The 27,437-nt window shown below is 37.0% G+C and overlaps 1 protein-coding gene across 12 annotated transcripts in view; it reads left to right on the forward strand.

Annotated features, from left to right (window-relative positions):
* The window catches only part of COL6A3 (collagen type VI alpha 3 chain), a 142,908-nt gene that overhangs the window by 96,795 nt on the left and 18,676 nt on the right, over positions 1–27,437 (forward strand). For 9 of the 12 annotated variants that reach the window (XM_040357520.1, XM_040357521.1, XM_040357525.1 and 6 more), the window contains 25 exons: positions 1,351–1,395; positions 1,484–1,537; positions 1,718–1,780; positions 2,256–2,321; positions 2,992–3,045; positions 3,790–3,825; positions 4,327–4,389; positions 4,485–4,547; positions 4,949–5,011; positions 6,485–6,547; positions 9,320–9,370; positions 9,465–9,500; positions 9,783–9,845; positions 10,111–10,173; positions 10,269–10,301; positions 10,382–10,418; positions 10,587–10,598; positions 11,248–11,741; positions 13,929–14,025; positions 16,598–17,296; positions 17,946–18,048; positions 19,982–20,070; positions 20,888–21,178; positions 23,158–23,358; positions 26,720–26,890. In XM_040357520.1, coding sequence (XP_040213454.1) covers positions 1,351–1,395; positions 1,484–1,537; positions 1,718–1,780; positions 2,256–2,321; positions 2,992–3,045; positions 3,790–3,825; positions 4,327–4,389; positions 4,485–4,547; positions 4,949–5,011; positions 6,485–6,547; positions 9,320–9,370; positions 9,465–9,500; positions 9,783–9,845; positions 10,111–10,173; positions 10,269–10,301; positions 10,382–10,418; positions 10,587–10,598; positions 11,248–11,741; positions 13,929–14,025; positions 16,598–17,296; positions 17,946–18,048; positions 19,982–20,070; positions 20,888–21,178; positions 23,158–23,358; positions 26,720–26,890 — 3,010 coding nt within the window. The remainder of the gene's footprint in view (positions 1–1,350; positions 1,396–1,483; positions 1,538–1,717; positions 1,781–2,255; positions 2,322–2,991; positions 3,046–3,789; positions 3,826–4,326; positions 4,390–4,484; positions 4,548–4,948; positions 5,012–6,484; positions 6,548–9,319; positions 9,371–9,464; positions 9,501–9,782; positions 9,846–10,110; positions 10,174–10,268; positions 10,302–10,381; positions 10,419–10,586; positions 10,599–11,247; positions 11,742–13,928; positions 14,026–16,597; positions 17,297–17,945; positions 18,049–19,981; positions 20,071–20,887; positions 21,179–23,157; positions 23,359–26,719; positions 26,891–27,437) is intronic. The other 3 variants (XM_040357524.1, XM_040357522.1, XM_040357523.1) reach the window with 1 other exon arrangement.

The raw sequence follows: 27,437 nt of genomic DNA on the forward strand, positions 1-27,437 counted from the left end.
CAAATTTCTTAAATGTCAAAGACTGATTGCAGTAGTATACATTGCCAAATATAAATTCCTGTTTGTACAAATCTTACTAAAGTTCATTGGTCTTTGCTGCTCAATGTATTGCAACATCTCAAAACTGACATATTGTACAGATAGTCTGGGCTTATTTCATGGTCTGTAATTTGAGCATCATTAAAAACAGTTATTCCGTTAATACATTGATGTTATGTTGCCTCTTCTAAATTAACCGATTCTGATTCAGAGGCATTACATTTGTGGAATTACTATATGCAACCATAATAAGAGATGGAAAAGCCATGTGGTATGCCACACTTGTACCAGTTCCTAACCATAACTTTATGGTACCTCCTATTCTGTTAAATTATAGCATGTTATTTTTTAACATTCCACTGTGTTTGACTTTCTTCAGACTGGTTTGTGCAGCTTCAATTCTACAATTGTACTGCATCCAGTCCTCCTTCTGAAGTTGATTATGGATCCTGGATTCAGGCAATAAGCAGATATTTGGAAAATTTAATTCAAAGTACATGATATAGAGAAGAGTTGGCACACTGGTTTGATAGCTGCAAAAGCAACACTGAAAGACAACCAGCACCTTAAAGTACTTTATTCGGTGCCTGCCAAAGTTAGAAATGAATTGATACTGCAAATTTCACTTAGTTTACCACAATGGGTCACACTGTATAATAGCAAAATTATGATGAAATTAAGTTTCTTCATACATTTTACAACATTTCAAGCTTGCATGCCTAATATGTTTGTTCTCTGTTCTAGTTCAACACTGGGCTAGTCATGCATAATTCATTGTATCTACCCCAGTAATGCTTAATTTTTTTTTATATCTATTTCATATTACTTGTGAATCCCAAGCCTCTGTATTTAAAATTTTTGCAATTTCCCCTATTTCCCCTACTGATTGCCCATGACCCATGCAATGCAGCGGAGGATTGTCACTTTCAGTTTAAACAATGAATCCTTGACAAGCCTCCATCCCTCATCTACAGCTACATTCTATTTAATGACCATGTGTTGTAGAGGGTGTTAGTAGGTGGTAGGTCATGGCAAAGGTGTTTATTTAAACCTTTCCCAAATCTTTCCCCTGTGCTAGTGCTTTATCACTATACAGCCAGACATATTGATAGTCAAAACTTGAACAGAAGTTGAGAAATACAATTTATGGGATAGTTTTTTTCAAAAGAATTGCAAGATGAGCAACATTACATGGGATTTCTAGATGACTATAGCTCAGCGACTCTCTGGTGAACACCTGCATACTAACTATGCCTCCACAACCTGTCCAAATATATAAAATGTTGAATGAAACCACTGTTTTTTCCATAGGGTGAAGTAGGAGAAATTGGCTTGGATGGTATAGATGGAGAAGACGTGAGTAAACTCTTTCTGTTATTGTTGGTAGATGATAAATGTAAAGTTTGATTTTGCGTTTCTTAAAATAACATGGTTATCATTTTAGGGTAAAAGAGGTTCTCCAGGATCTGCAGGAGACGGGGGCAGCCAAGGGCCAAGGGTTAGTATTTTTTTTGTTCTTTTGTTAGTTAAAGCACACTTAGACATCACTTCTATATTGATGATAAACTGTAAATAGAATAATATTGCACAGACAAAGGGTAAATAAACATCTATTTATTATTATCTCTATAGACCTTGATCATCAAGCTGTCCACCTAATGATCTTTTTGTTCTATAGGGAGAAAAAGGTCAGAAAGGAGGAAGAGGGGAGAGAGGAGAACAAGGTCTACGAGGTGATCCGGTAAGTCCCAATTAATATTACTATAATACCATCTAATATACAGTATTTCATATGACTTTTAAAATCATCATCTGTCTTCTGTTTAACAGTTCTGGCATTTGTCAGAAAGACTTGTCCATCTAAAAGCACCTATGAGCACATTTAGGGCTTCTAAGCGTTAGTCAACCCTATTCTTTTAAAAAAAAAGCAAAGACCACTGTAAAGTATACATGTTTTATAGGACAGTAGTCATCCAATATCTGTTGGTATTTTTATTGGAAAAAAATACATAAAAGCAACTTATTGACTGGTTATTTAGAACTTCTAAGACGTATTATTTAAAAAAAAATGCTATAGTTGTGCTCAATTTGGAAAACAGGTAATGGTTACTACAAATGTCACCCACTTTTACTTATCTTGCATATGCACATCATAGATAAAAATACTTAAAAAATTCAATTTATTTGACATTTAATTTATTTCTGTTAATTTCTAGGGTGAAACAGGAACTGATTCACTTCAGAGAGGACCAAAGGGAGCAAAAGGAGAAGCAGGAAGTGTGGTAAAGTATCTTTGGTTATTGGCTGGGAATAAACCAAATATGAAATATATACTCCCATGATGGATTCACTTTAAATGTGAGACATGTCAAAGGTGTTTGTGAAAAGATGTCTATTCTAATCACTTTCAACGTCTGGTCAATTTCTTATAGCTAAGGAAATGTTAGCAGATCCAATTATTTACTTGAATGAGTAAACTTTTGGACTCATTAATTTTAAAGACACAGCATTGAAGCAATTAATGTGTACATAGCAGCAGAACTTTGGTGTAATGCTACATGTCTAACTTTTATCTTAACATTTTATGGACCCACCTTTTTCTGATAATTAAATGATTAGTTATAAGTGGTTATATAGGTCAAATAAATCCATTAAATAAACTGGACGCCAAAGCAGCTGTAAATGTAGACTAGAGTCTTCTGAGGTTTACATTATTTTATAAACTAATTATTCCAAGTGCCATTCTTTGTTCCATAAATTAGAAGCAAACTAATTTCAAGAGGTTTATTTTATTAATTTAGAAATCTAGCTGTACTTTTTTCTTAACATTTTTGCACATGTCTTTCATTGTTGGCAGATTCATACCACGCACACACTTTGTCATGCTGTTAAAATGAGCAAAAAGTATTTTTAAGATGTTTTATAGCAATACGTTTTTTTCACTGTCTACAGGGTGAGGCTGGAAGAGATGGTCTATCAGGAATAGGAGGTTCTGCAGGAAAAGCTGTGAGTACTGCTTAGATTATCTTATCTTATCAGCACAAAAAGGTGGGGTTGACCTGTACAGTATTATATGAAGAATGTTCAGAGATATCCACAGTCACTGTGCGCCAAGCACTGTGGCATTATTAGTAGATAATAAATATTGCAAAACACTATGGCCATGAAGTAGCAACTGAGCCTGGCTAAACAACCCAGATTATTTTCAGCTCCTCATTTTTAAGGCAACATCCAGCTTTTCTATTAAACTAAATATCTTTATACAGTATATGAAGAAGGGATCAACAGTGTAGCAGTGTAATAGTGGCTATAGAAGTGGGGAAATAATACAAAGCCCATTCTTTTTCCTAAGAACAGGTAGGATTGTGACAGCTACTGTTCTTACACTCTTAATACTAAGTCATGCAGTTCCAATGGTAGGAGTTGTATTTTATAAGCTTTAGATAGTATTGGATTACCAAGTGAAAACTGAGAATAAAAAAAGTGAGGATAGACACAGATTACAACATCCAAACCAAAATCCAAACCAAAATCAGAGATGTTGCTGTGGGAGGCACCTTCTTTTCTTACAGGTAAACTGGAAGCTTTTTAATAGTAATAATAATTTAAGATTTTATGGTTAGTTAAAAAAATAGAGGTACCAGGAATATTTTTGACTTAGTTATATAGAGCTCTTTAAGCATAGTAACCCATTATCTTGCCGTTGCCTCTAATTACAATGTTATAATTTTCTCTGTTGTTGCCTTGTAGGGAGCTCGAGGCCGTAGAGGACCTCCTGGAGTTAAGGTACATGTACTAAAATACAGACAATCACCCACATAACAGATATTTCTCAAAACATTTCCTATTGTTTGTGACTAGGTAAATACTAATTATCTTAGTAGTGACAGAGTACCAACTTTTGTCATATTACTATGTTATCATAAATATCATATTTTCTGTAGTTACAATATATTTGTGTTAACTTTGTTTTACTGCTTAGTGCCTGCTCATAATGTTAATCTCCCTTTCTAGCTTGGGTTAAAAATATAATGAATAAGTCCACGTGTATCTACATATTACACAATTTAAGTGTTATTTAAAACTGTCAACATATCATATCAACATATTACTATTACCTGCAGTCCTGTTGTCAATATGTGACCCCTTTTAAAATGTGATTTTGAAAGCTATAATATGTATATAAGTAAGGAATGGAATTCTTCTTATGAATAATCAAAATTGTGTATAAACATGTCTCTAACTGTAAAAATGTGTGTTAATGTAATTATTTATCCTATTCTCCAGGGTAATAGAGGACCTAATGGTGGTGCTGGTGGAGTTGGAGATCAAGGGCTTAGGGGTCCTCAGGTAAGAGATTCTAAGAAAATGTAAAAAACTTGATAAATCATGTCCATTCTAAGTTATTTAACTCTCTACATCCTGCTGGGTTGTCTCATATACAGGGCCCTCCAGGACAACAAGGCTCTCCGGGCACAAGGGGGGAACAAGGTAGCCCAGGACCAAGGGTAAGTTACCTAGACATAAATTCCGAAATAAACTAGTGTAGTTGTAATCACAATGTGTTCACGCCTAGCTTGTTATAGCAGTAATTAAATGTTGGCATGCTCCAGGAGGTTTCATACCACTGGCAAGGGTGAACCTTAGCCTCAAAATGTTAATGCAAACACAAAGAGAAGGAGGACACCATCAGCCAGATCTATAGAATAAAGAAGATAATCATCTCAGTTCCTTAGTTATAAATTACGGCACTGCAGTTAGAGTGATGCTTACATAACAATGACAGAGAAAATACAGTTATGATAAAGTTTTATATCTTGATATAGAGAATAAATATGAATAAAGAAAATTATGGTGTATAATAGTGGTCTTACATCTGATGGATATAATCATGTTCTGATTCCACTAGGGGGCAGGAGGCACTCCTGGACCTGTTGGTGATCGTGGCAGACTCGGACCACTTGGGCGCAAGGTTTGTCTCCAGCTGCAATGTTTCTTATATCAGCCACAAACATAGTATCTCAGTCTCTTTACTCACTCTTTTCACAGCATAAAAATGATAAAAGAGAGATGTTGTGTGGTTTTAAATTGTAAGATATTTTTTCCTGTACTAACACAAAGACATCATTGATGTTGAGTGAGCAGAGATGGATTTCTTAATTAATTTAGAAAATATTTAGACATTCCGATCAAATTAAAGCAAAATTTAGAACTCAAGTTGACTATATAAGAAAAATATATACAAAGACGCAAATTAATTTTCTCTAACCTTGAGTCAACAAGATTTTTATTAAGCTTTTACCTTGTATATCATTTCAAAAGATGTGGAGAGGTTACCAGCAATCTTCATTTTAGTGAAATTTATAGAGCCAAAATTAATCAAAGTCAAAGTAAAACTTTTGAAAAAGTTAAAACGTAAAGCTTGACTCTAGGTTGATATAGAAACACCAGTTATATTAGGAAAACAAAGCAACTCCATCCAACCCGATGCCCTGCAATAAAAGTCTCTTCATACTTACCTCTCTGGTAACGTTATTTTTTTTAAAGAGCTACAGCCTCCAGCAGAATCCTCAGCATCCACTAATTCCAGGATTATTGGGCACCTGCTTTTCCTATTGCGCTTTGTACTTCGTCTCTCTGGCCCTTACATCAGCACAGAAAATACATGTAGAGAGATGAATGAGCTCATCAGTCTGCTACTTCTCCTTCAATGTCTAATAGCAGCTTGAGACATGGAGAGCAGGGAGGTGAACAAAGTGTATTTGTATTACCTTAACTGATCTAGAGAAAGGTCAGGCCACCAACCTAGCCCTGCAGTCTAGTCTTAGTTAAATACATAATTAATCATATTCACAGCAGAATATGCTGAGGATTTATTTTAATGTCCACTATGGGGCATGGATCAATGAACCCTCTCATGTAACCTATAATCAATATGACAAATAAAGTTCCTGGAAAAAGTTGGCACTCATACTGATAAAAGAAGTGTGACCATAAAAAAAAAATATGAAAATCTCTTTATTGAATATATTTCCCAATTCCAAAAAGTATTAAATTACGGCAAATTGCCATTAGAATACAAATCTTTTGCCAGGTATATTAGCTCTCATATACATGTTTGAACTGTGTATTTAGCTGTTTCCCTGAACATCAGCTTTTATGTGATATCTTATATCTGATATTTTCCTGAAACCCTGTACTAATTTACCATCAAATGTTATTCAGACTTCACTTATAAATTCAAATTTTATTGTAGGTTTATCGGTCCTCTAGCATGTAGCATGTTTTTACAATGGAAGTATCTATAAACTGAGATTACTTTGATTTATTGTAAACGTACAATAGTCCAACCCACTAAACATTACAAATTTAAATAACTATTAGGTAGGTTGATTGACCATGTTAGTTTTGTAATTGCAGTTCCCTATTTTTTTTAACATTTTAGGGTGAGCCTGGAGATATTGGACCTAAAGGATCTGATGGACCTGTTGGACCACGTGGTGAGACAGTGAGTAGAGTTTTTAATCACTATGAAGCTCCGTAAATCGCAGTGATGAATATGCTGGATGTGCAGTTCTTATCCACATGACTTTAAGAGCACCTAGGTTGTCATCAGAAGAGAACAGGGAGAGTCAAATCTTTTAAGTTGGGCGCTGTAAACAGAATGCATAATTTTTTAGTTGTTCCATTGGCACCATAGGTTGTTTGTATCACATGCTGGAGAAATTAGCAAGTTCATTTATGGTGCTTACAGAACTGTTCCTGGCAGATCATGTTAAGAAGTAAAAGGTAAGCTGAAGAAATTTACAAGGAACACCTGATTAGCCTAACATAACTAAACAAAAAGTAGAAACTAAAAGCTCTCTTAGCCAATATATCTACTTGCAAATTATGCTTAGCTGTTTCCTAACTACATTAGGGGATTAGAGGTAGCTAATTTTGAAAATGAATGTTCACGTGGCAAAAAAAAATAGAAGTACATGTTGATCTTAAAAGGCTTTACATTAGTATAAGGCATAGGATGAAGAATCACCTTATAAAAGTAGAACTAAACTTTTGTAGAGACATGTAAGTAAAACAACAATGCAGTTTTTCTGTTACTTTATGTTTTCTCTCCCTTGGCTGTGTACACCCTGTAGAATTTTTGTATGAACTTCTTATGGATGTCAGCATATTTCAGCAGAAGCTTTTACTACAGTAACTACAACAGAATGTTCCTGCGCATTGTCCATTGGAACACCTGTTTATAGTCCAACCGAGCAAGTGTGGTATGGATGTGCCTATGGGTTCCAAACCTGACTGCATGATTTAAGTGAAAGCAGGACATATAGAAAAGGATTACACTGTGTAAAGTCTGCTGCGTTTCCTGTATTTCTCTTTGCTTAACGCTAAAGACAAATCTCTAATTGCAGGAGAAGCTGGTCCCACAGGTCAAATGACTATGTTCTCTTCTCCACATTTTTTCTTTTTTTAATTCTGAATGCAAGTGAAGCGGAAATAAGATTTTTAAACCACACATGTGAGCTATCGCTGCGATCGTTAGAGCAGGAGCAATATTTCTAGTGGTAGACCTCCTTTGTAGCTCTAAACTGGTAAAATGTAAACATTTTTAAAGTGTAGCCTATGGAGATTTTTAAGTACCGTAGTTTGGCCCCATTCCACGAGTGTTCACAATTTTAAAGCATGGTATGTTTGGTATCTATTTACTGGGCATAACATCATATTTTATATTTTCCCAAAAATTGGGTTATATGTTTTGTTTTCTTGCATTAAAATTCATTAAAGTGTATTTTTTCCAAAAGAATTGCAACAACCGCCATGTTTTTCTCTAGGGTCTCCGCTAATATATATATATATATATAGTAAAACCTTGGTTTGAGAGCGTTTTGCGAGACAAGCAAATTTTTTAAATTCATTTTGACTTGATTTACAAGCGATGTGTTGCTATACAAGTAGCGTCATGTCACAACGGTGTATAAAAGAGAAGAGAGGTGACTCTAAGTGTAGCAATACAGTTATCTTTAATTAAGGTACAACATTTAGAAACTCACATGGTTGATGATTAAAACAGGCTGCAGTAAAAAACTGATTAAAACAGTATGCAGGCATCCGGGGTAAAGCTGTCCACATAGACCATTCTCCTCACCACCATTGACGTAATCCCTTCCACGATGCGCTCAACAAGCGGTACAAGCCTCGCTTTAAGATCGCTCTACTGCAGAGTAGTCTTCCCAGACATGATTGCAGACTGACAGCGGTGAGAGCTGGCGGTGCAGGGTATGGTCCATGTGGACAGCTTTACCCCGGATGCCTGCATACTCAGATGTGCCTTTTTTAATCATCAACCATGTGAGTTGCTAAATGTTGTACCTTCATTAATTGTTACTATAGTGCTACACTTAGGCTGCGTACACACAATCGGTCCATCCGATGAACCTAACTGATGGTCCGTCGTGCCTACACACCATCGGTTAAAAAAAGATTGTGTCAGAACGCCGTGACGTAAAACACAACGACGTGCTGAAAAAAACGAAGTTCAATGCTTCCAAGCATGCGTCGACTTGATTCTGAGCATGCGCGGGTTTTTAACCGATGCTTTTGCATACTAACGATCGGTTTTGACCTATCGGTTAGGCGTCCATCGGTTCAATTTTAAAGCAAGTTCTCATTTTTTTTTACCGAAGGTTAAAGAACCTATGGGGCCCACACACGATCGGTTTGGACTGATGAAAACGGTCCTTCAGACCGTTCTCCTCTGGCGATCCTATCGTGTGTACGCGGCCTTAGAGGTGCCTCTCTTCTCTTTTCTCTGTAGCTCCTGCTCCATTTTGCTTCTAATCCCCTTATGGAGGCTTCCATTTGTGGATGGACGTTTTATGGATACACACCCTTATACATTGTGATAATCTTTTTATATGAACTATAAACTGAAGGACTTATAAATTAATGATTGTGGAACAAAACATTTGAGTTTCCATTATTTCTTATGAGGAAATTCACTTTGATATACAAGTGCTTTGTATTAAAATGATGCTTGCAGTCCAAGGTTTTACTATATATATATAGATCTATATAGATCTTTATACTGTAGATCTATATATATATATATATATATGTATATAAATTACAGAATTGTCTTGGGTGGCAAGTGGTTAAGTGTAGCAAAAGTTTTCTTGCATAAAAATAAAAAGGCATATACAGTATAAAGGAATAAACAGTTTGCTAGTAGCAAGCTTTTAAATAATGATTAACTAGTGAAAACTTTATTTTATTCTTACAGGGAGATGATGGTCGTGATGGAGTTGGGAAAACTGGTCTTAAAGGCAGAAAGGTAAGCATTAGGCATCTTTTCCTGGAATACACTTTTTGGTCCACTCTCCAGAGAATGGAAATATAAGTCTTCTTTTTTGTGCTTTCTTTTTAAGGGAGAATCTGGATTCCCTGGATATCCAGGACCAAAGGTGATCTGAAGTTTTTGCACTTGTTTTCCATCATATACTGTTTTCAAACATTTAATATCTTGGCTACATTTAAAATTATTAACTAGTCTTTTGGTAGTCACATATTTTCTTTGTTTTAGAAAATGGCATACAAAACTAAATGAATAAAACTTGTAGCATTTCTGGATATAAAATATGTTTTGTGATTATTGATCCAAATTTGAATAGGGTTATAGTTCTACCTGACTTCTGTTCATAACTGCTATGTACACCAATAAAGACTTTATTATCCTTTTTCTTCAGGGAGACGCTGGTGATAGGGGACCTAATGGCGAGCTTGGTCCTAAAGGAAGCAGAGGCCGTAGGGTAGGTGTTTTTTATAACAAGATTTGGTAAAAGGACAAAAAAAAATAGGATTTCCTATGGCTATCTTTTTAGAGAATAATATTTTATCATTTTAATTATTTGCTTTTGCTATATTTTCACCTATACCTATGGCTAGGAAACTTTAGCTGATTGTGCCGTATGTTATAATTGGGGCAATTTCACCAGGACTACAGCATTTCAACCCAAAAAATATAAGGCTGTCACTAAATGCTAATATGTTTTTTATCATGTGTTTTTTATTTAGGGCAATGCTGGTGATCCTGGTAAATTTGGCACTAAAGGGGATCCAGGACATCCAGGAACAGGTGTAAGTTAAAAAATCTTTAATGTCTTTATTCAATCATGTATCCACATTTACATTTAGATAAATGTATTTACTAAAGTAAAATGTTTATTTTCCAGGGCCTGAAGGGAGAACGAGGAGGCTCAAGAGATGTAAGGACTGGCCTATACAGATATCACAGTATAAAATATATTTAAAAAAATATTTAACTTTTGTTCTTTTTTTTTTATAGCAATGTGGACTTGTGAAAACTATCAAAAACACATGTCGTAAGTACTATCCATCATACCTATGACAGTACTGCATTAAATATAGCATAATACAAAGTTGTGTGATCTAAAATATTTTATTAATGTAAAATTGCAAAAAGTTTTTGTTTAAACACTAAATATTTCCCTCTTTCTTTTGTTTGTGGGCAATATTACTCCCATGTACAGCTTGCTGCTATGGTGAGTATGAATGTTTCCATACTTTTGAAAACAAATTTTCATTAGATTATATGGTGAGGTGTGTGTGGCAAGTCCAGAATTTCTAATTTCACCACTGCCTGTACACACTAATTAGGGTATCTTAATTTATCAAATATCTTCTACAAATTAAAAGTAAATACACATGCACGTACAAAATACAACTTGTGGGCCCAAATGTACCCATATGATTAAAGTGAACTTTTGTTCAGGCTATGGACAATAAACTACATAGTCTTAACAAACAGTAAATTCGACTTAAACAGGCACTGATCTGTGTAGTTGCAGGCACTGTGGAGCAATTCATTCTCACATTTCAAAGCAAAAGCACTGAAGTGTGTTGTCATTCTCTCAGCACCTCGGCTCATTTCTTTCTCCTCCCAGCAATGAATCAGCAGCCTTCCACCTTCTGATCACTTAGCAGGAGCTCTGGAAGTGGAAGAGCAGGATGAGCTGCTTCTGCTGTGAATTTTGAGGATAAATTGCTTCACAGTATCTGCAGCTAAAAACGTGCAGTGAGGGCTTGTTTAAAGGTTTTCTTCCATTCATTGTAGCGCTTTGTTTGGAATACAAAAGTAAACCATCCTGGATGTTTTATAGAGGAAATTATAAGTCACTCTTTTCTAAACAGGTCAAAAAGAATGCCCTCTGTTCCCCACTGACCTGGTGTTTGCTATGGACACGTCTTCCGATGTGAACCGCAACCAATTTAACAATATGAAAGAAGCAGTTTTGCGAGTGGTTAACCAGCTGGCAATTTCTGAGAGCAACTGTCCTAGAGGAGCCCGTGTTGCTCTGCTTACCTACAATAGTGATGTTACCACAGAAGTTCGCTTTTCTGAAGGCCTCCGGAAACAAGCACTGCTTAGTGAGATACGAAACTTGCAATTGGTTACATCTAATAAGCAGAGAAGCCTGGATGGTGTCATGTCTTTTGTGGCACGGAACACATTTAAGAGGTCACGTGGAGGTTTCCTAACAAGAAAGGTGGCTGTTTTCTTCAGCAATGCTCCAACCAGAGCTTCACCACAGCTAAATGAGGCTGCACTTAAGCTGTATGATGCTGGTGTGTCTTCTGTGTTCCTTACAGCGAGAGAAGACAAGCCATTGTCCAATGCTTTAAAGGTAAGTGTGAGGCCCTCATAGCAATTGACAGCAAATGAAATTTGAAGCATCACAAGCAAAATCAGAAATTCAAATACCCGTGGCTTATTCAAGCTCACTGTTTTCAGATATTTTCAGGGTTTAAATATGTGAATTTATCATTTGGCATAGTCATAAATAGTCATCCAAATTATTCTTATAATAATTATTTTATAAGTGACTAACTAATATTCACAAAATAACTGACTTAAGCTGTGGTATCAGGAATCTCAATGTACTTGTATTCATTCCAATAATAAGACCAAGCCTTGTGCAATAAGGGCTGATATGCACAATATGTTCTTTAGATATTTATTGTAGTTCCCTATAGTAGCTAATCATAATTGTTATTTAATTTTAAAACACAAACTAGAAAAACTACAGTTGCACTCTACTGCAAATAACCTTATAGTACACTTTTAATATATCAATTCCAAACTTGTCAGTACTAACTGCTTGGGCAAAGACCATAATCCACCATTTATATCAGTAAGAATTATGCCGCGTACAGACGGTCGTTTTTTGTGATGAAAAAAAATGTCGTTTTAAATCATGAAATAAAATTACGTTTTTGAAACTTAATTTTCAAAAACGACGTTACCTACACACCATCGTTTTTTCAAAATGCTCTAGCAAAGCGCGGTTACGTTCTGCACTCTTTTCCATTGAAGCTAGCTTCATAACTTGCTTCTGAGCATGCGCGGGTTTAAAAACGTCGTTTTAAACGTCGTTTTGCCCACACACTATCATTTTAATTGACACAAAAAACGACGTTTTGAAAAACGACACAAAAAATTCAAGCATGTTCGAATTTTTTTTTTGTCGTTTTTCAGAAGACATAAAACAAAGTTTTCCCCACACAATCATTTTAAATGACGTTTTCAAAAACAACGTTTTTTTCCATCACAAAAACCGACCGTCTGTTTACGCCATAAGGGTCCGTGTCAGACGACTTTGGATTTCTGTTTTTGGCATTAGTCTGACATCAATTTGAGATGCTTCCAAGATTATTAGGATCTCATGTACAAGTATAGTATGACCTGCAGTTGACCTTCTTCTGGGCTGCTTTTTATCTGTTTCAAGTGGGTTTTGAATTTTTGAAGACTTGTGTTGGAATGCAAAAATGACTTGACGCAAACAAAAGACTTTAATTATCTAAAGAGATCAACTCATTTTGTTTTGTATGAGCTGTGTATACAGCAAGCTTTTACAAAGCTTATACCCAGTTTGGGGATGTTAAACACAGATCCTAATGGGAGCACTGGCTGTCATGTTAAAGCCCAACTTCACAAAATGACTCCCCCACTGTTGGCCATTTTTGCTTGGGTAAACAATAAAAGGATATATACTTACCCAGTCCTCCGCTAGTCCCTACACCCTCTGCACCCCTATGTTCTGATGTTATCAAGACACATAATCCTGCTCTGGACATGAGGATGCAGAGGGACAGTACGCTGCCTGATCATGGAGGAGTGCCTTCTGCTAGAAGAACAGAGGATCAGGTAAGTAAAATCGTTTTCCTCTCCCCTAGACAAAACACGCTATTACGCTTTGCAGTGCGACACAGCAAGGAATATTTTCTATATTTGAGTTGGGCTTTAAACAAGCTTTGTGAGGGCTTCAGTAGACTCCAGCACTGCAAAGCATGTTGAAAGCCTTCTGAAACCTGCAGCTTGTTTGAAGTGATAGTTAGCACTCCTAATAGAATCAGTTTTTAAGATACCCAGAACGAGTATATTAAGAGCTTCAAGAAAGCTGCTTGAATCTTGCTGAAAGTTAATTATGTGTATACATTTGCTGTACATACAGCTTGTAAAAGGTGGATCAATTGTAAAAAAGGTTTACTGCAAGTTTTCAATCATATCTTTAGATCATGGGTGCTCAACCTGTGGCCCTCCAGCTGTTGTAAAGCTTAAAGTCCCATGGGGTATTGCAAGGCTGAGAGTTACAAGCATAACTCCTAAAGGCTAAGGCATGATGGGACTTGTAGTTCTGCAACCGCTGGAGGGCCACAGGTTAAGCACCCATGCTTTAGATAATTATGTCTAAAAGGGTGGGCTAAAAAGCATCTAAAAAAAACAGACTGTGCTTTACTCTCAAAAGCAAACTATTTATCTTTTTCATCTACATTAATAATTAATAATTTGTTTATATCGCCATAATTCCTAGGTCAATAACACAGAAGCAGGCCAGGCTATAGTGCTTGGAAGTGGCGCTCAGTTTAATGAAACCATCCGCAAAGTCCTTTCCTGCTTTGCATGTCTAGGTAAGTGATATATTCTCTAATGTATAAGACTGTTCAAAATAAAATGAAGATAGCAGTTATACCCTTTTGAAGAGAGAATTATGCTCTGTCTCTTTGGGAATTGGATGCATAATTTTCCTGTTTTTTTTTTGTAATTAATTTCTTCTGCTAAAACATGGAAAGTCTAACTCAATCAACAAAGTGAATTTATAATCCAATATAAACGGTAAGACCTCCTTGAAATGGTGAACACAGGCAGATCAAGGAAATCAAAAGTAGAGATGTCACCTCCTCAATCTAAAACTAAGCAGGTGTATTGTTCAAATATCCAGTTCTTAATAACAATGAAATATTAAATCTAGATGAACTAAACCATAGATAGAGGACTCCACCATTGCTAAAAAATAGTATTATTACTACAAAAAAGTCTTGGAATTAAAGGCCCATTGATACGTGAACTTTTTTTTTAATGCACTAAAGCATGTTGCGTTAGACGGCCCGAGTTGAATTAACATACAAAGAAAAAAGGTCATGCTTTTAAATTTACAATGGAGCATGCCACAATACACAGTGCATTGTGGTCCATTTTGGTGTGCTATAACGGAGTTGCAATCTGAACATGCATTGGGGTGCCATGCAAACTTACTGACATTGCAATTCACTATCATATGCACATTGCAATCCTGAGACTGTCTTCTGCTGCGCTATTGCAACATGTTAGTGTAAATGTGCCCTTAATTTTAATAAAATATTCTTCCCCTTTCAATCTACAGCCTGCTATGATTTGCTAAACCAAACAAAAATTTTAATTATGCTTTATTGAAACAATATTAAGAGGTATTTGGAGATGTTCCATACCCTTTAAAACCATTCCCACTTGTGTGATTGGCCCACTGTTTATCCCAGAAATTTGAGTTTGAGGCCATATTTCAGGCATCTTCCAGTATAAATTTACTGCATTGAGCCTTCCATTTCTGGTGTCAGTTTGGCCATACATCTACATGGGCATTGATGATACTTCTGTCGTAACATATAGCGGGCACACGCTCCCACCTAACATCTTAGCAACGAGTAATAATCTGCAAGAACGCCTATTAAAATCATTGCAATGTATTCGACTAGAGAGGGGTTTTTTTTCTCACCAAAAGTGAAGTTTAAATTAAAGGACCCCTTAACCATTTAGATTCCATTTGTAGTGCACTAAAAACTGAAACGTTAAAAATTAAAAAAGGACATACAGTATATTACCATAAGTAATCCATGAGCCAGTCCCTAGTTAGGCAGAGTAAGACAAAACAGTTCCAAAACCCAAAATGCACTTCTTTAAGTCTGGCCTCTATTGTAATTTGGTGGGTATATCTCGCAGACTTGGAGGTGGTTGTGGGGACTGTAGAAAAAAAATAAGATTCTTTGCAGCTCAGATGAAAACAGCATGTCCTTATTTTTAGATTCCTGACGGTGCAACCGAGTGACAACTATATACATAAAGTATGCTCCATACTGTATCTAAAAGTACATCATGGTTTTATTTTTGTGTGAAAGCAAATGTATACCATATATCAGTGATGGCGAACCTTGGCACCCCAGATGTTTTGGAACTACATTCCCATGATGCTCAACTACACTGCAGAGTGCATGAGCATCATGGGAAATGTCGTTCCAAACCATCTGGGGTGCCAAGGTTCGCCATCACTGCCATTAATTGCACAAAATAAATAAAGCAGTGCCTCTGAAAACAGGAACACTCTAATAGAGGCTATAAGTAGAGTCCACTAGCACATTAATAAATAATGATCAAGTACCAAACTGGCAATATAATGACACAAGGAAAGCGCCCAAAGAGCGCTGCCCTTTAAGGTGTTGGGTGGAGGCTTTTGTATATAGGCATAAGCCAGCAATTATGCCTTTTTCTATTGTTGCTTTATTACATTTTGTCCTAATGAAGTAGAGCTTTTTCTAGTCAAACTACTTGTTAACAATAGTACCTCTATTTTCAGGTTCTTTCTCTGTGTCGATATAAAAGTATATGTAAACCCTAACTGAATGACTTTCAGTTTGCTAAACAATTACAATTTAAAACGAGTATTTTATTTTACCATTCTTATTCTTTATGATAGCTTGGTGCTGATGATCTCATGCAGCCTCTATTCAATCACTTCTTGTCTACATGCACTACAGCAATGGCAGCATGACTGGTGGTTTCCAGATGGGGACAATAGTGGACCATGCCTGTGAAATGTGTATGGAATTGGCCACTTCCATCAGAAACTCATATGACAGAGTGACAGCCCAGGAGCATAGGACAAAGCACTGTCACTCTTTTACAGGAATTTCTTTAGCACTGACATTACTGACAGTGTCTCCATGTGTTGTTTTAATAAAATCTGCAGATTTAAAATGTTTAAAAGTTACTTGTTATAATGTAAAAGCTTTTAGTGGCTGGGTTTAAATATATTTTTTATAATAACCAAAAGTGAAGATAAAGGTTGTGTTTTGTATAAAAGAAAGGGCTCATTCTTGTCATTCTTGTATGCCAGGAGGAGCATTAACTATAATGTAATCTTTAATTTCAAACTCCGTTCTTTATCCACAGATGTGTGTGAGCCAGCTGGTGAATGCGGAGCTACTGTTCCCAGGGGTGATCTCCGTTTAAGACGTTCAGCAGCTACTGATGTAGACATCGATTTAGCCTTCCTCCTGGACAGTTCAGACTCCACAAATTCAGCCCAGTTTGCAGAGATAAAGAGATTTGTCTCCCATGTGATTGGACAGTTAGAGCTTAGTCCGGATCCTAAATCCTCTTCCCACCATGCACGCATATCAGTACTCCAACATGCTCCATATGAACATCAGACCAATTCTAGCTTCCCACCTGTAAGAATCGATGTAGGACTGACTGAGTACACTGACAAAGAGAAACTTCAGACATTTGTTCTAACTAAAATGACTCAGCTATATGGAACAAGGTCACTGAATAGTGCTATCAAGTATGCGGTGGAACATGTGTTTGAGAGTGCTCCCAACCCAAGGGCCATGAAGGTTGTCTTCCTTATTTTGACTGGAGATGTGAAGTCTCATGAGCTCAAACAGTTGCGCCAAACTGTAATCGAGGCCAAATGCAAGGGCTACTTCTTTGTGATCTTAAGCGTAGGGAAGAAGGTTCATACTGGAAATTTGAACTCACTAGCTAGTGAACCACATGATGTTTTCTCCAAGAAAGTTGGAAAGGCATTAGAACTAAATGAAGAGAACATGCTGAGATTTGGAATGCAACTGCCAGGATTTATCAGTAGTAAGTACTAACACAATGAGAATCTGTGTAAATTCTACATTAATTATGGACATTAATTAAGAAAAGGTTTTTGGCTCTAAATACACTTTCACTAATAAATGCAAGTGTCCATTAAATCATACAACACAACTGCCAGTCTGTGAAATGCACAGATAGAAGCAGATGGAAATTATTTTCCAAAACAATATGTAAAAATGCATCTCCTGATAGTCTTTCGATGCGCATGCCACTTTCATACTGGCAGTACACATATCAAAAGAGATGCTAGAGATGCCTCTTTTCATATAATTCTACATACAAAGGGTTCCTTGTACACAAATAAATGTGTTATGATACAGATTTAAATTTTAATTGGCATGCCCTTTAATTATCCAAGTAGAGTAGAGTTATAAAAGAAAGAATAAGGTTAAGGGGTGTATTTAGAAAAAGATATATATTTGCTTAGATAAATTTAAAAAGCTAAAATGCTTTCAAGATATTTAAATTCTTTGCAGTGAATCTGCACAAGAAGCTCAACACCTTTTATTAGTGGCATTTAATAGTAGATCTTACTGACCTGTTATTGCATACTTAGCAAAGCAAAATCATTTGGTCAGTTAATATTTTTAACGGTATCTGTTTTTTTATCTCCACCTTATGTGCATCATAGGTGAAAATGCATTCCATCTGTCTCCTGAAATCCAAAAGCACTGTGATTGGTTCCAGAATGATCAGCCTCCAAGAACTTTAGAGAATGAAAGCACCAATGAAGCGTGAGTGAGACCGATCTTTTAACTGTCTAAGTGTGAAACAAATTTCATTATTAATAGTTAATAGCAACAATCATATAGGGCCAGATTCACAAAAGGGAAACGACGGCGTTTCTCCTGATACGCCGTCGTATCCCTGTTTCTATCTATGCGACTGATTCATAGAATCAGTTACGCATAGATAGCCATAAGATCCGACAGGTGTAATTGTTTTACACTGTTGGATCTTAAGATGCAATACCGCGGCCACTGCTGGGGGGTGTTTGCGTCGTAAACCAGCGTCGGGTATGCAAATTAGGAGTTACGGGCGATTCCCGATGGTTTTTCGCGTTCGCTACGTCGCCTTAACTTTACACAGCAATCGTATTGCTACGATACGTTACGCCGCCGCTGCCCTATGTGAATCTGGCCCTTATTTTCTAGTGCAGAAATAGACAAAGCCTGAAACAATCTAAAATAAGTTAAATTATTCTCATGCAAGCCAAAAGCCACTCTATGAAAAAACTATATGTCTACAAGTACCAGTCAGATTCCAAATTTTATCTGCCAACTTTCTATTTCAATCAGTTTTTTTTTTCCCCAAAAAAGAAAGGAATACAACAAAAATGCATTTCAATACATTTATACAAAAAGGAAAAATGAAAAGAAGGGGTGGAAACAATACACCCTAATATGTGCTCAGTGATCCATTGGTACAAAATATACAATGAAGATAAATGCCATATTCAAAGAGCTCTAACGTGCTGTTGAAGGCTAGATATAACATCATTTAGGATCCCATCACATTCAAAGATGAATGGAGGGGGAGGAGCTTTTAAAATGCAGAAGAGGTCCCCTACGGCCCATCCATATATCCACCTCTATTTAGCTGGCAATTGTAGGTAGGGGAGTCAGGGATTCCAAATCTTGTCAAACCGCGCCTGTTGATCTTGAAGTATACTAAGAATATTTTCACTGAGCCTGATCCACGTAAGTCTGCATTTTAATAGATTGATATGGGATCTTTGCTGCCAAGAATATAAAATAAGTTAACCTTTGAGTATGCCTAGGTATGTTCTCTACAGGCTCAGTTAAGAGGGAAACCTGGGCATTCTTGGTAATATTTACAATGGTCACATTTTAAGGAAAGGGCACAAAAAGTGCTATTGTTAAAATAGTAGCCAGTTTCCAGCTATAATTTTTCCAGCTAAGATTTTAAGATGAAATAAAATAACTGATTGGTTAAATGAGCAGCAAGATAATTTTCTACCAGAACATTTTTTCATATTGAGAGTTTAGTATGTAAAAATAAATCCCTGCGCATGGTGAATACTACAAGATAACCTGAATAAAGCCGACCATACATGGATTTAAACTCAACCGGTTCAACAGGGACTGGCCGAATTTCGAATAATGTATGCGCAATGTGGTTGTAAAATTTCCATACGATCAGCTGTAGATGTCAGAATACAAAGACACATCAGGAGGATTCTCCATCCACCTTAAATGTGTGGATGAGGGAGTTGGGTCCGTTTTTTTTTAGTTCAACCAGTGGGTCTCTGTCATCTATGGCCCGCCTTACTTGTATCACTGCTACCATGAATGATATGTACAGGCCCACTGCAGGGGGAGCAAATGCCTCAGTTGGCTTCACATGCCTTCTGTAGCCCTAATTTGGACAGCCAGCTGAAGGAGAACATACTGTATATGGCAGGCTGAAAAAAGCTGTTGCTATTTGCAAGGTAGTGGCGTAGTGCTCAGCCTGCAACAAGAAGTGTTGTTATTAACTGGATCTCCAGACAAGGGACTATGTAATAGATTCACAAAAAATAAATGTCATTATAAAAGTCAACCATACCTATATGGTAAATAGATTTTGGGTTTACATATTTGTAATTGATATTGTCATGAGACATGTAATTTCCTGAAGTCACTTCTCCTATATTTTACATTGCAGGACTGAAGGTGATGTAGTACCTGATGAAATTTTGGCCAGTGAAAAACCTGAGGTGGTAACAGTACGCACAAGCATCAATACCCTTACAGGTAATTACTTTACTCATGTTTATGAGGATTTGTTTCCTCACAACCTTGTGTATATTTATAACTATATCGATAGAGAGAGAGATAGAGAGAGAGAGATACTGTAGATAGATAGATAGATAGATAGATAGATAGATAGATAGATAGATAGATAGATAGATGGAACAAGAGAGCCCAAGTGCTGTCATTTTTTATTAGCCTTGGATAGAAGAACGATAGATTTATTAACCTTGTTAAGGTTTGCCTTTCGTTTACCTCTTTTTCCATTGTCACCAAAGGCATGAATACACAAGGGGGTTGATTTAATAAAGGCAAATAGGCTGTTCAGTGTGTTAACGTGATATTAAAGGATAGTTGTTTGTGTTTTAAAATAAAAAAATATGTTATAGTTAGAAGCTCTGTGGAATGCAAGTGAAAAGTCTATTTGCCTTTAGTAATTCAACTCCACAGACTACAATAAAAACTGTGTACAAGGGTTTAAAAGCCTATGAAGTTCTGACTACTGTCTGTGTTCCCACTGGGATTACCTCTTACTTCCCTAACTTAAGACAGCCTATGCATCATGGTGTAAATTGTGTTTGCATATTTTTTGTGACTTATGAACTACAGGTGAGGGGGGAACACCAGACAGTAATAAAATCAGAGGCTATAATCCTTTCACACTCGATATAAAACTACAATTAAACAATGATTTTTCTTTTAAGGTATCATCACTAATGGGCCTTATAACAGGATAATAAATTAGATACTGAATGTTTTACCATTCATGTATGAAAATGATCCTTTTGCTGATGGTTAATATTGCAACTTTTTCTTCAAGATGTCACCTTAACTCCAGAAACCACAACAATGCAGAGAACTGAGCTAAAAGTGTATGATGTAACAGAAAACAGTGTACGCCTGAGCTGGACCAATTCTGATTCCCTAAAACCACACGTCTATGAACTTAGCGTCATATCTCTAGCAGACCAAAGTCTAGTCCTTAAGCAGAATGTCACAGGCACTGAAAGACTCATTGGAGGACTGGCAGGTGGACAGATGTACCAAGTCACCATTACAGGGCAGCACAAGAGCCTTGGCCTGGTTACTTACCAAGCAACATTTACCACTAGTAAGTTTCTGTATTCATCTTGTTATTTGTGGAATTGTAAAAAACAGACAAAAAAATATAACAAAGATTGATAAATCATCAGTGGAACATGGAATGGGGTTTTAAGCAAGATGACTTTTAAACGGAGTTCCGCACCCCGCACACTTTTTTTTAAGTCAGCAGCTATACATACTGTAGCTGCTGACTTTTAATAATAGGACACTTACCTGTCCTGGAATCTAGCGATGTTGGCACCCCAACCGATGTTTACATCGGTTCTCGGGTGCTGCTGCCGCCATTCGTAGTAAGTGAACCCGGCAGTGAAGCCCTTCAGCTTCACAGCTGGTTCCCTACTGTGCATGTGCGAGGCGTGCTGCTCTCTTTTACTGGCTCGGAAGCAGGGGAAGGAGGAGGGAGGAGAAGGAGATTTTCTGACCTACCAGCAGGGAAATGGAGAAGGGTACCTGTCAAAAACAGGTACCCGCTCCCCCTGAAAGGTGCCAAATGTGGCACAGGAGGGGGGAGGAGACACATAAGCGAAGCTTCCACTTTTGGGTGGAACTCTTCTTTAACAAATAGTTTTTCCCAACCCTTACAACCAAAAAGGTACAAACAGGAAAATGGAGCCATTAAATATCTTGTGATGCTGATAATCTGGCCCTAGACAAGGCACCCAAGGTCAAAACATCATCTGTCTACCCTTTAGTCCAGCTCTATATTTCTTTTTTAACTATTAACTGTTATTAAAGCCCATCTCCAGACACCAATTAAACCCCTCTGCTGCGTCCAACTCAGGAGAATTGAGGGCAGGGCTGACAACAATGCTTGGGATTTCAGAGCAGCAGATGCAGTATTGTCAGCTTAATACAGGAAGTTAGGAGCTTACTGGATTTCTGGCAGGATTTACAGTTATTTGTACATTTGCAGAGATTTAATATTCTACCCCCTGTGCCTAAACACTTACCTGTCTCCTCTCACTGCTGCAGCGCTGTCCCGACTGCAACACTGCTCTTCTCACTTTCTGATCTCAAGGGATACATGAGAGCAGCAGAAGCCATAGGCTGCTGTCAGTCAAACTCCTCTGAGGGGGGAGAAGGGCTGTGGCTTACTGGTGCTGTGTGTGTCTTTTGAGAAATGCAGCCTGGCTCAAAAGCACACGTGCACAAGTGCCATCTTATTAAAGGAAACACCCTGAGGAGGGAGGAGTGGACAGCACCCACGGTAAGGGGCCACTCTCTGCAATAGCATTGCACAGAGATTCTATGTATAACATCTTTTTTATTTCAACAAAAAAATATATCCTTTAATATCACTTTTACCCACAGGTTTTTATGCTTCTGTTCTAGACGCACACCTGGAATATTTTAGAGGAAATTCAAACTGATACAATGAAATAATATCTTTTAATAAATTGGCAGCAGAAAAACATAGAAAATTTTAAAATTATTTATTTCCGTAATAAAAATAGAATTTTCTGTGCAACACAGACACACACAACAAGTTTTAAAGGGGTTGTAAAGGTAAAAGTTTTTTCACCTTAATGCATTCTATGCATTAAGGTGAAAAAACATCTGTGGATTAGCGCCCCCTATTTTCTTACCAGACCCCTTTGAAAGTCCCGCGCTGTGAACGAGCAGGCTTGGTTGTTGAAAGCAGTGCAGCCATTGGCTCCCACTGTTGTCAATCACATCCAATGACGCGGCACGCCAGGGGCAGGGCCGAGTGATACAGTGAGCGGCTATAGCCATTGGCTGTATCACTGGAGCGCGCCCACAAGAACTCACCACCATGCGAGCTCGCTCGCATGAAGGTGGTGGATTCTTGCGGGGAGGTGCTGAGACAGCCGCCGAGGGACCCCAGAAGACCAGGTCTGGGGCCACTCTGTGAAAAACGAGCTGCACAGTGGAGGTAAGTATACCATTTTACAGTTTTAACAGTTTGTTATTTCAATTTTTGTTATCTTTAGTGTTCCTTTAATATGGCCTGTGTCTTCTTTATAGGTAAATCTCAACCCAAGCCTGAGGTTGTTGTGCCAGAGGTTGTTGTGCCAGAGGTTGTGGTGTCAGAGGTTGTGGTGCCACAGGTTGTGGTGCCAGAGGCTGTGGTGCCAGATGTTGTGGTGCCAGAGGTTATATTGCCAGAGGCTGTGATGAGCTCTGACACAACAGTGACCACAGAACCACTGAACAGCCCTGAAATAGGTAAGTGTGGGGGAATAGGCTGAAAAATGCTATAAACATGGGAGCTACGCTTGTTAAATGGTAGCAAATTATTAAATGTAAGAAATAAACAACACTTCAACTTAATAAGAAGACCTCAGGGCCCAACTAATAGCCAAATAGAACACACTGTACACTGTTGTAATTTTGGTGTTGAAGGCATGCAGCTGATTTGGTCTATGACGTATGAGGCTACAGAGTAATTTTAATTTGTAAAATAAAAAATGTTTTATTGTCTTATGGAAAGTAACTTCCTTTTGTCAGAAGATCTGCATCAAGACTAACTTTAAATAAAATGCGAAAGAGAACGTTTTAATGCCAGGAGCTAATAGATTTTGGCACTGGACTACTAGATTTCAGCACCAATAGTTTTGGTAGGTTAGTTAAATGTTAGGAAAAGATTATGAGTAAAGTTATGATTAGGTTTAAGAGGTTAATTTTAAGTGATTGGTTAAGGCTACTGGTGGGATATGGCTAAGTGTTAAGATTAGCTTAAACTATTACCACAGGCAATGTTTTTTTTTTGGGGGGGGGGGGGGGGGGGATAGAGTAATGAAAGGATAGACCATCATTTAGATTGTTATTGGTTTTTTTCCCCATCACAGAGATTCACTCTCTCTAATTACCCTGATCACCATTGAAGTTCAGATTACATCCAAAATGTTGAGTTGCCACCAGAAAAGGAGTAAAGTGGAAATTATTAAATTGTTACCCTGCCAATTGTCTAAGAGGGGATTTTGCACAAATTGGGAAAATATACTTTCACTTCCTGTACAGTTTACACTTTACAGGATAGGAAATGAAGGTAAATCTCCCTAATGAGACAGAGACAGCAAAAAAACAGACAGTGGTTTTAACATTTCCAAACTATCCAAAATGAAAAAAGTTTAGGCTTTAGATACACTTTAAGGGTGCTTAGATTTACAAAAGGCAACTAGGCTGTTCACCTTGCAAGATAATTTTATCTTACAGTAGTGAAAGAGGTGACGTTTTGCTGACTTCCAATCATGTGCAAATAAAAATGCTGTTTTTTTCTTGTATGTGATTTTGCAAAGTGAAAAGCCTTTTCACCATCTTCACTAGGCTAAGGGAAAATTCCTTTGCAAAGGGAACAGCCTTGTTGCATCTAGTAAATTTACCCTACAAGTTAATTTAAGTATTACAGAAAGGGTTAAGCTTTCTAGGTTAGGTAAAGGCTTGGTTTTAGCGTTAGGTTATGTGTTAAGGTATAACATTTTCGGCAAAGGAGTTCAAGTTAAGGGGTTCACTTGTGTGAATGTCTCAAGCATTTGCACAGCCATCACAAATAACACTTGTAATTCCCTAATATGTTCATTTCCTGTGAATGTCAGCTCCATCCAGTGGTCATAATGCAGTATTTTCCTGATTGAAGTATTTCAGGTACAGTAAATACTGCATTATGGCCAATACATGGTGCTGACAATCATATCAAGTTAACATATTAGGCAAATTGCAGAGACTATTAGTAACAGCTGTGCAAGTGCTTTGGCCATTCACACAGCAATTTTTTCATAAACAGACCCCTAAATGTTAGGGTGTTAAGTGATAAAGGTGCTAAGGGTAAAGGTAGGGTAGGATTGATTGTTAGGGTGACGTTAATTGTTAGAATTAGTACAAGTCAGTGGCATGATCTCTTATACAGAAAATCATATAAGACTTTGGCTCCTATATCTACCAAGCCATAAGTATTATTGGTGCAGTCCTTTAAAAATAATTGCACTGGCATAAAAAAAAATACTTTTATATGCATTAAAAGCAATTTCAAAATTTTCTGAATCTTCTATACATTCCTGTGAACTTGTCCATACCTGACTAAAAGGCCTCGTACACACGACCGAGTTTCTCGGCAAAAACCAGCAAGAAACTTGCTGTTTTTTTTTTTTTTGCCGAGGAAACCGGTCGTGTGTACATTTTTCGACAAGGAAACTGTCGAGGATCTCGTCGAGCCAAAAAGAGAGCATGTCTTCTTTTTCCTCGACGGCAATGGAGAAATTTGGCTCGCCGAGATCCTCGACAGCCTAACATGGAACTCGACGAGCAAAACGATGTGTTTCGCCCGTCGAGTTCCTCGGTCGTGTGTACGAGGCTTGAGTCTACACAAACTTTACAATCACCAAGAAACTTGTTTACTGATTTTTTTTTTGCATGCAAATAAAAAGAAATCAGTATTTCCATCTGACCAGATTCTTAGCTTTTTCTGTATCTTACTTGGACAACCAATGTTTTTTAGATTGGGTGTTACCGTGACACATACTGCAGTCAAGGCCACTATTTATCATGAAGCTTTGAGTCACTGTTTTGTGCTGTCATATTACTTATAAACATTTGCAATCAAATAGATGTTACTAATCTTTAAAAACATACTCATTAAAGTTCGACACTTGTTAAACATTTCAGAAATTAGGCTTAAAAGTAGTTATTTGGTCAAATGTGGATGTTAAGATTGTTTAGGTTTATAAAAAAGTGTCTGCTTCAACATTTACCCAACAATATCAATTTCATCAGCTGTTCTAATATCAATGTTAGATTTTAAAAACACAATGAACAAAATTTGACACAGCTAGTCATATAAATCACAGATGTTTAGATTATATATATGTAGGCTACTATGTATATCATGTTATAAAAGTACAATGTGTAGTTACTGTGGGTGATTTTCTAAAGATATTGAAAATCTTTACTTTACACAGTGAATATTACTGTAAATGGGCTTAGAAAATAAAGCGAAGTTGGATTTGTCATATACTGTATATGAAAAAATCCCCTTTCACATAATTTGGGTATTCAAAGTGAACCCAGCTTTACTTTATTAAAATCAGTGAACATTCACTTTGCTAAGTAAACAATTTTTAAAAAATTATCCACTTATGTATACTATGTAGAAAAATGTGCCTGAAATTTAGTGTGAATATTACATTGTTTATGGTGATTACAACTGTTGAATCTCTTTGGTAAGATAATGTAAAAAAAACTGAAGAATACTTTATTGTAGCAAAAATCCATTAGGCCTACATTGGAATAAACTTCTTTGGTTGTACTTTATTGCTCATTACTTGGCTTGGAAGTACAGCCATGGTCAAGTTTTACTTGACAGAAGATTATATTATATCTCAGTAAATGCTGAGAGTAAAATACATTTAATATTGAATAGGCTGAGCTCTTTCAGTAGTTTGATTAATGAGAAGTCCAAAAGATCAGCATTTTTTCAGTTCTCACTGGAATATTAACGGGACAAAGGGACCATGGTCAACCTTCAGGTATGCCCAGTGTCCATCTGTTCACCTTGTAACTCTAGACACTCTTTGAAATTCCACTTTAACAGATCCTTGTGAGCTAGATCTGGACATGGGCACCCAATGCAAGGAGAATGAGGTTAAGTGGTTCTTTGACAAGACAGACAAGATTTGCACCCAGATTTGGTATGGTGGGTGTGGTGGCAATGCAAATAGATTTGACACAGAAGCTGAATGCATCAGTAGGTGTCAAAAGACATGTAAGTATCAGACACAGGGCAATTGATCTACCATTTATCCCTCTTTCAAAATAACACTTTCCTTCCAACAGGCTTTATATCTTACAGCAACTTCAGACAAAATGGAGGATTCCATATTTTTCTTTCACTCTAATCTTTGTTTGTTCTGCATGAAAGCATGAAAGACATTCATCACCATAACCCTTCAGCCATCTTCATCAACAGGGCAAGACATAAAATTATTAGTACAAAATAACAACTTCAAATTGCTTTTAGGCTGAAGGCTTCACTAATTCATTGCTATTTCAGGACCTTCCATCTGTGTCTGCTGCAGCATCAAGTAACTAAAGCTATAAAGCATATTTTTTTCCTCTTTGCTGTTACTCTAAAAATCCTATAAAATGTGAAAGCCTACTCCCAAGAGTGATGGTATATATAATACTTCCAAAATGCATTCAGTCCATTCAGTTTCTTCTGATCCAAATTATCTCATAATTATTAAAGTGGATGAAATTTGAGCTGGACACATATATCTGCAATGTTTTGTTATCTCTCTTCAAAGAGCTAA

The sequence above is a fragment of the Rana temporaria genome, chromosome 6 (assembly GCF_905171775.1).
Source record: "Rana temporaria chromosome 6, aRanTem1.1, whole genome shotgun sequence".
Lineage (NCBI taxonomy): Eukaryota > Metazoa > Chordata > Amphibia > Anura > Ranidae > Rana > Rana temporaria.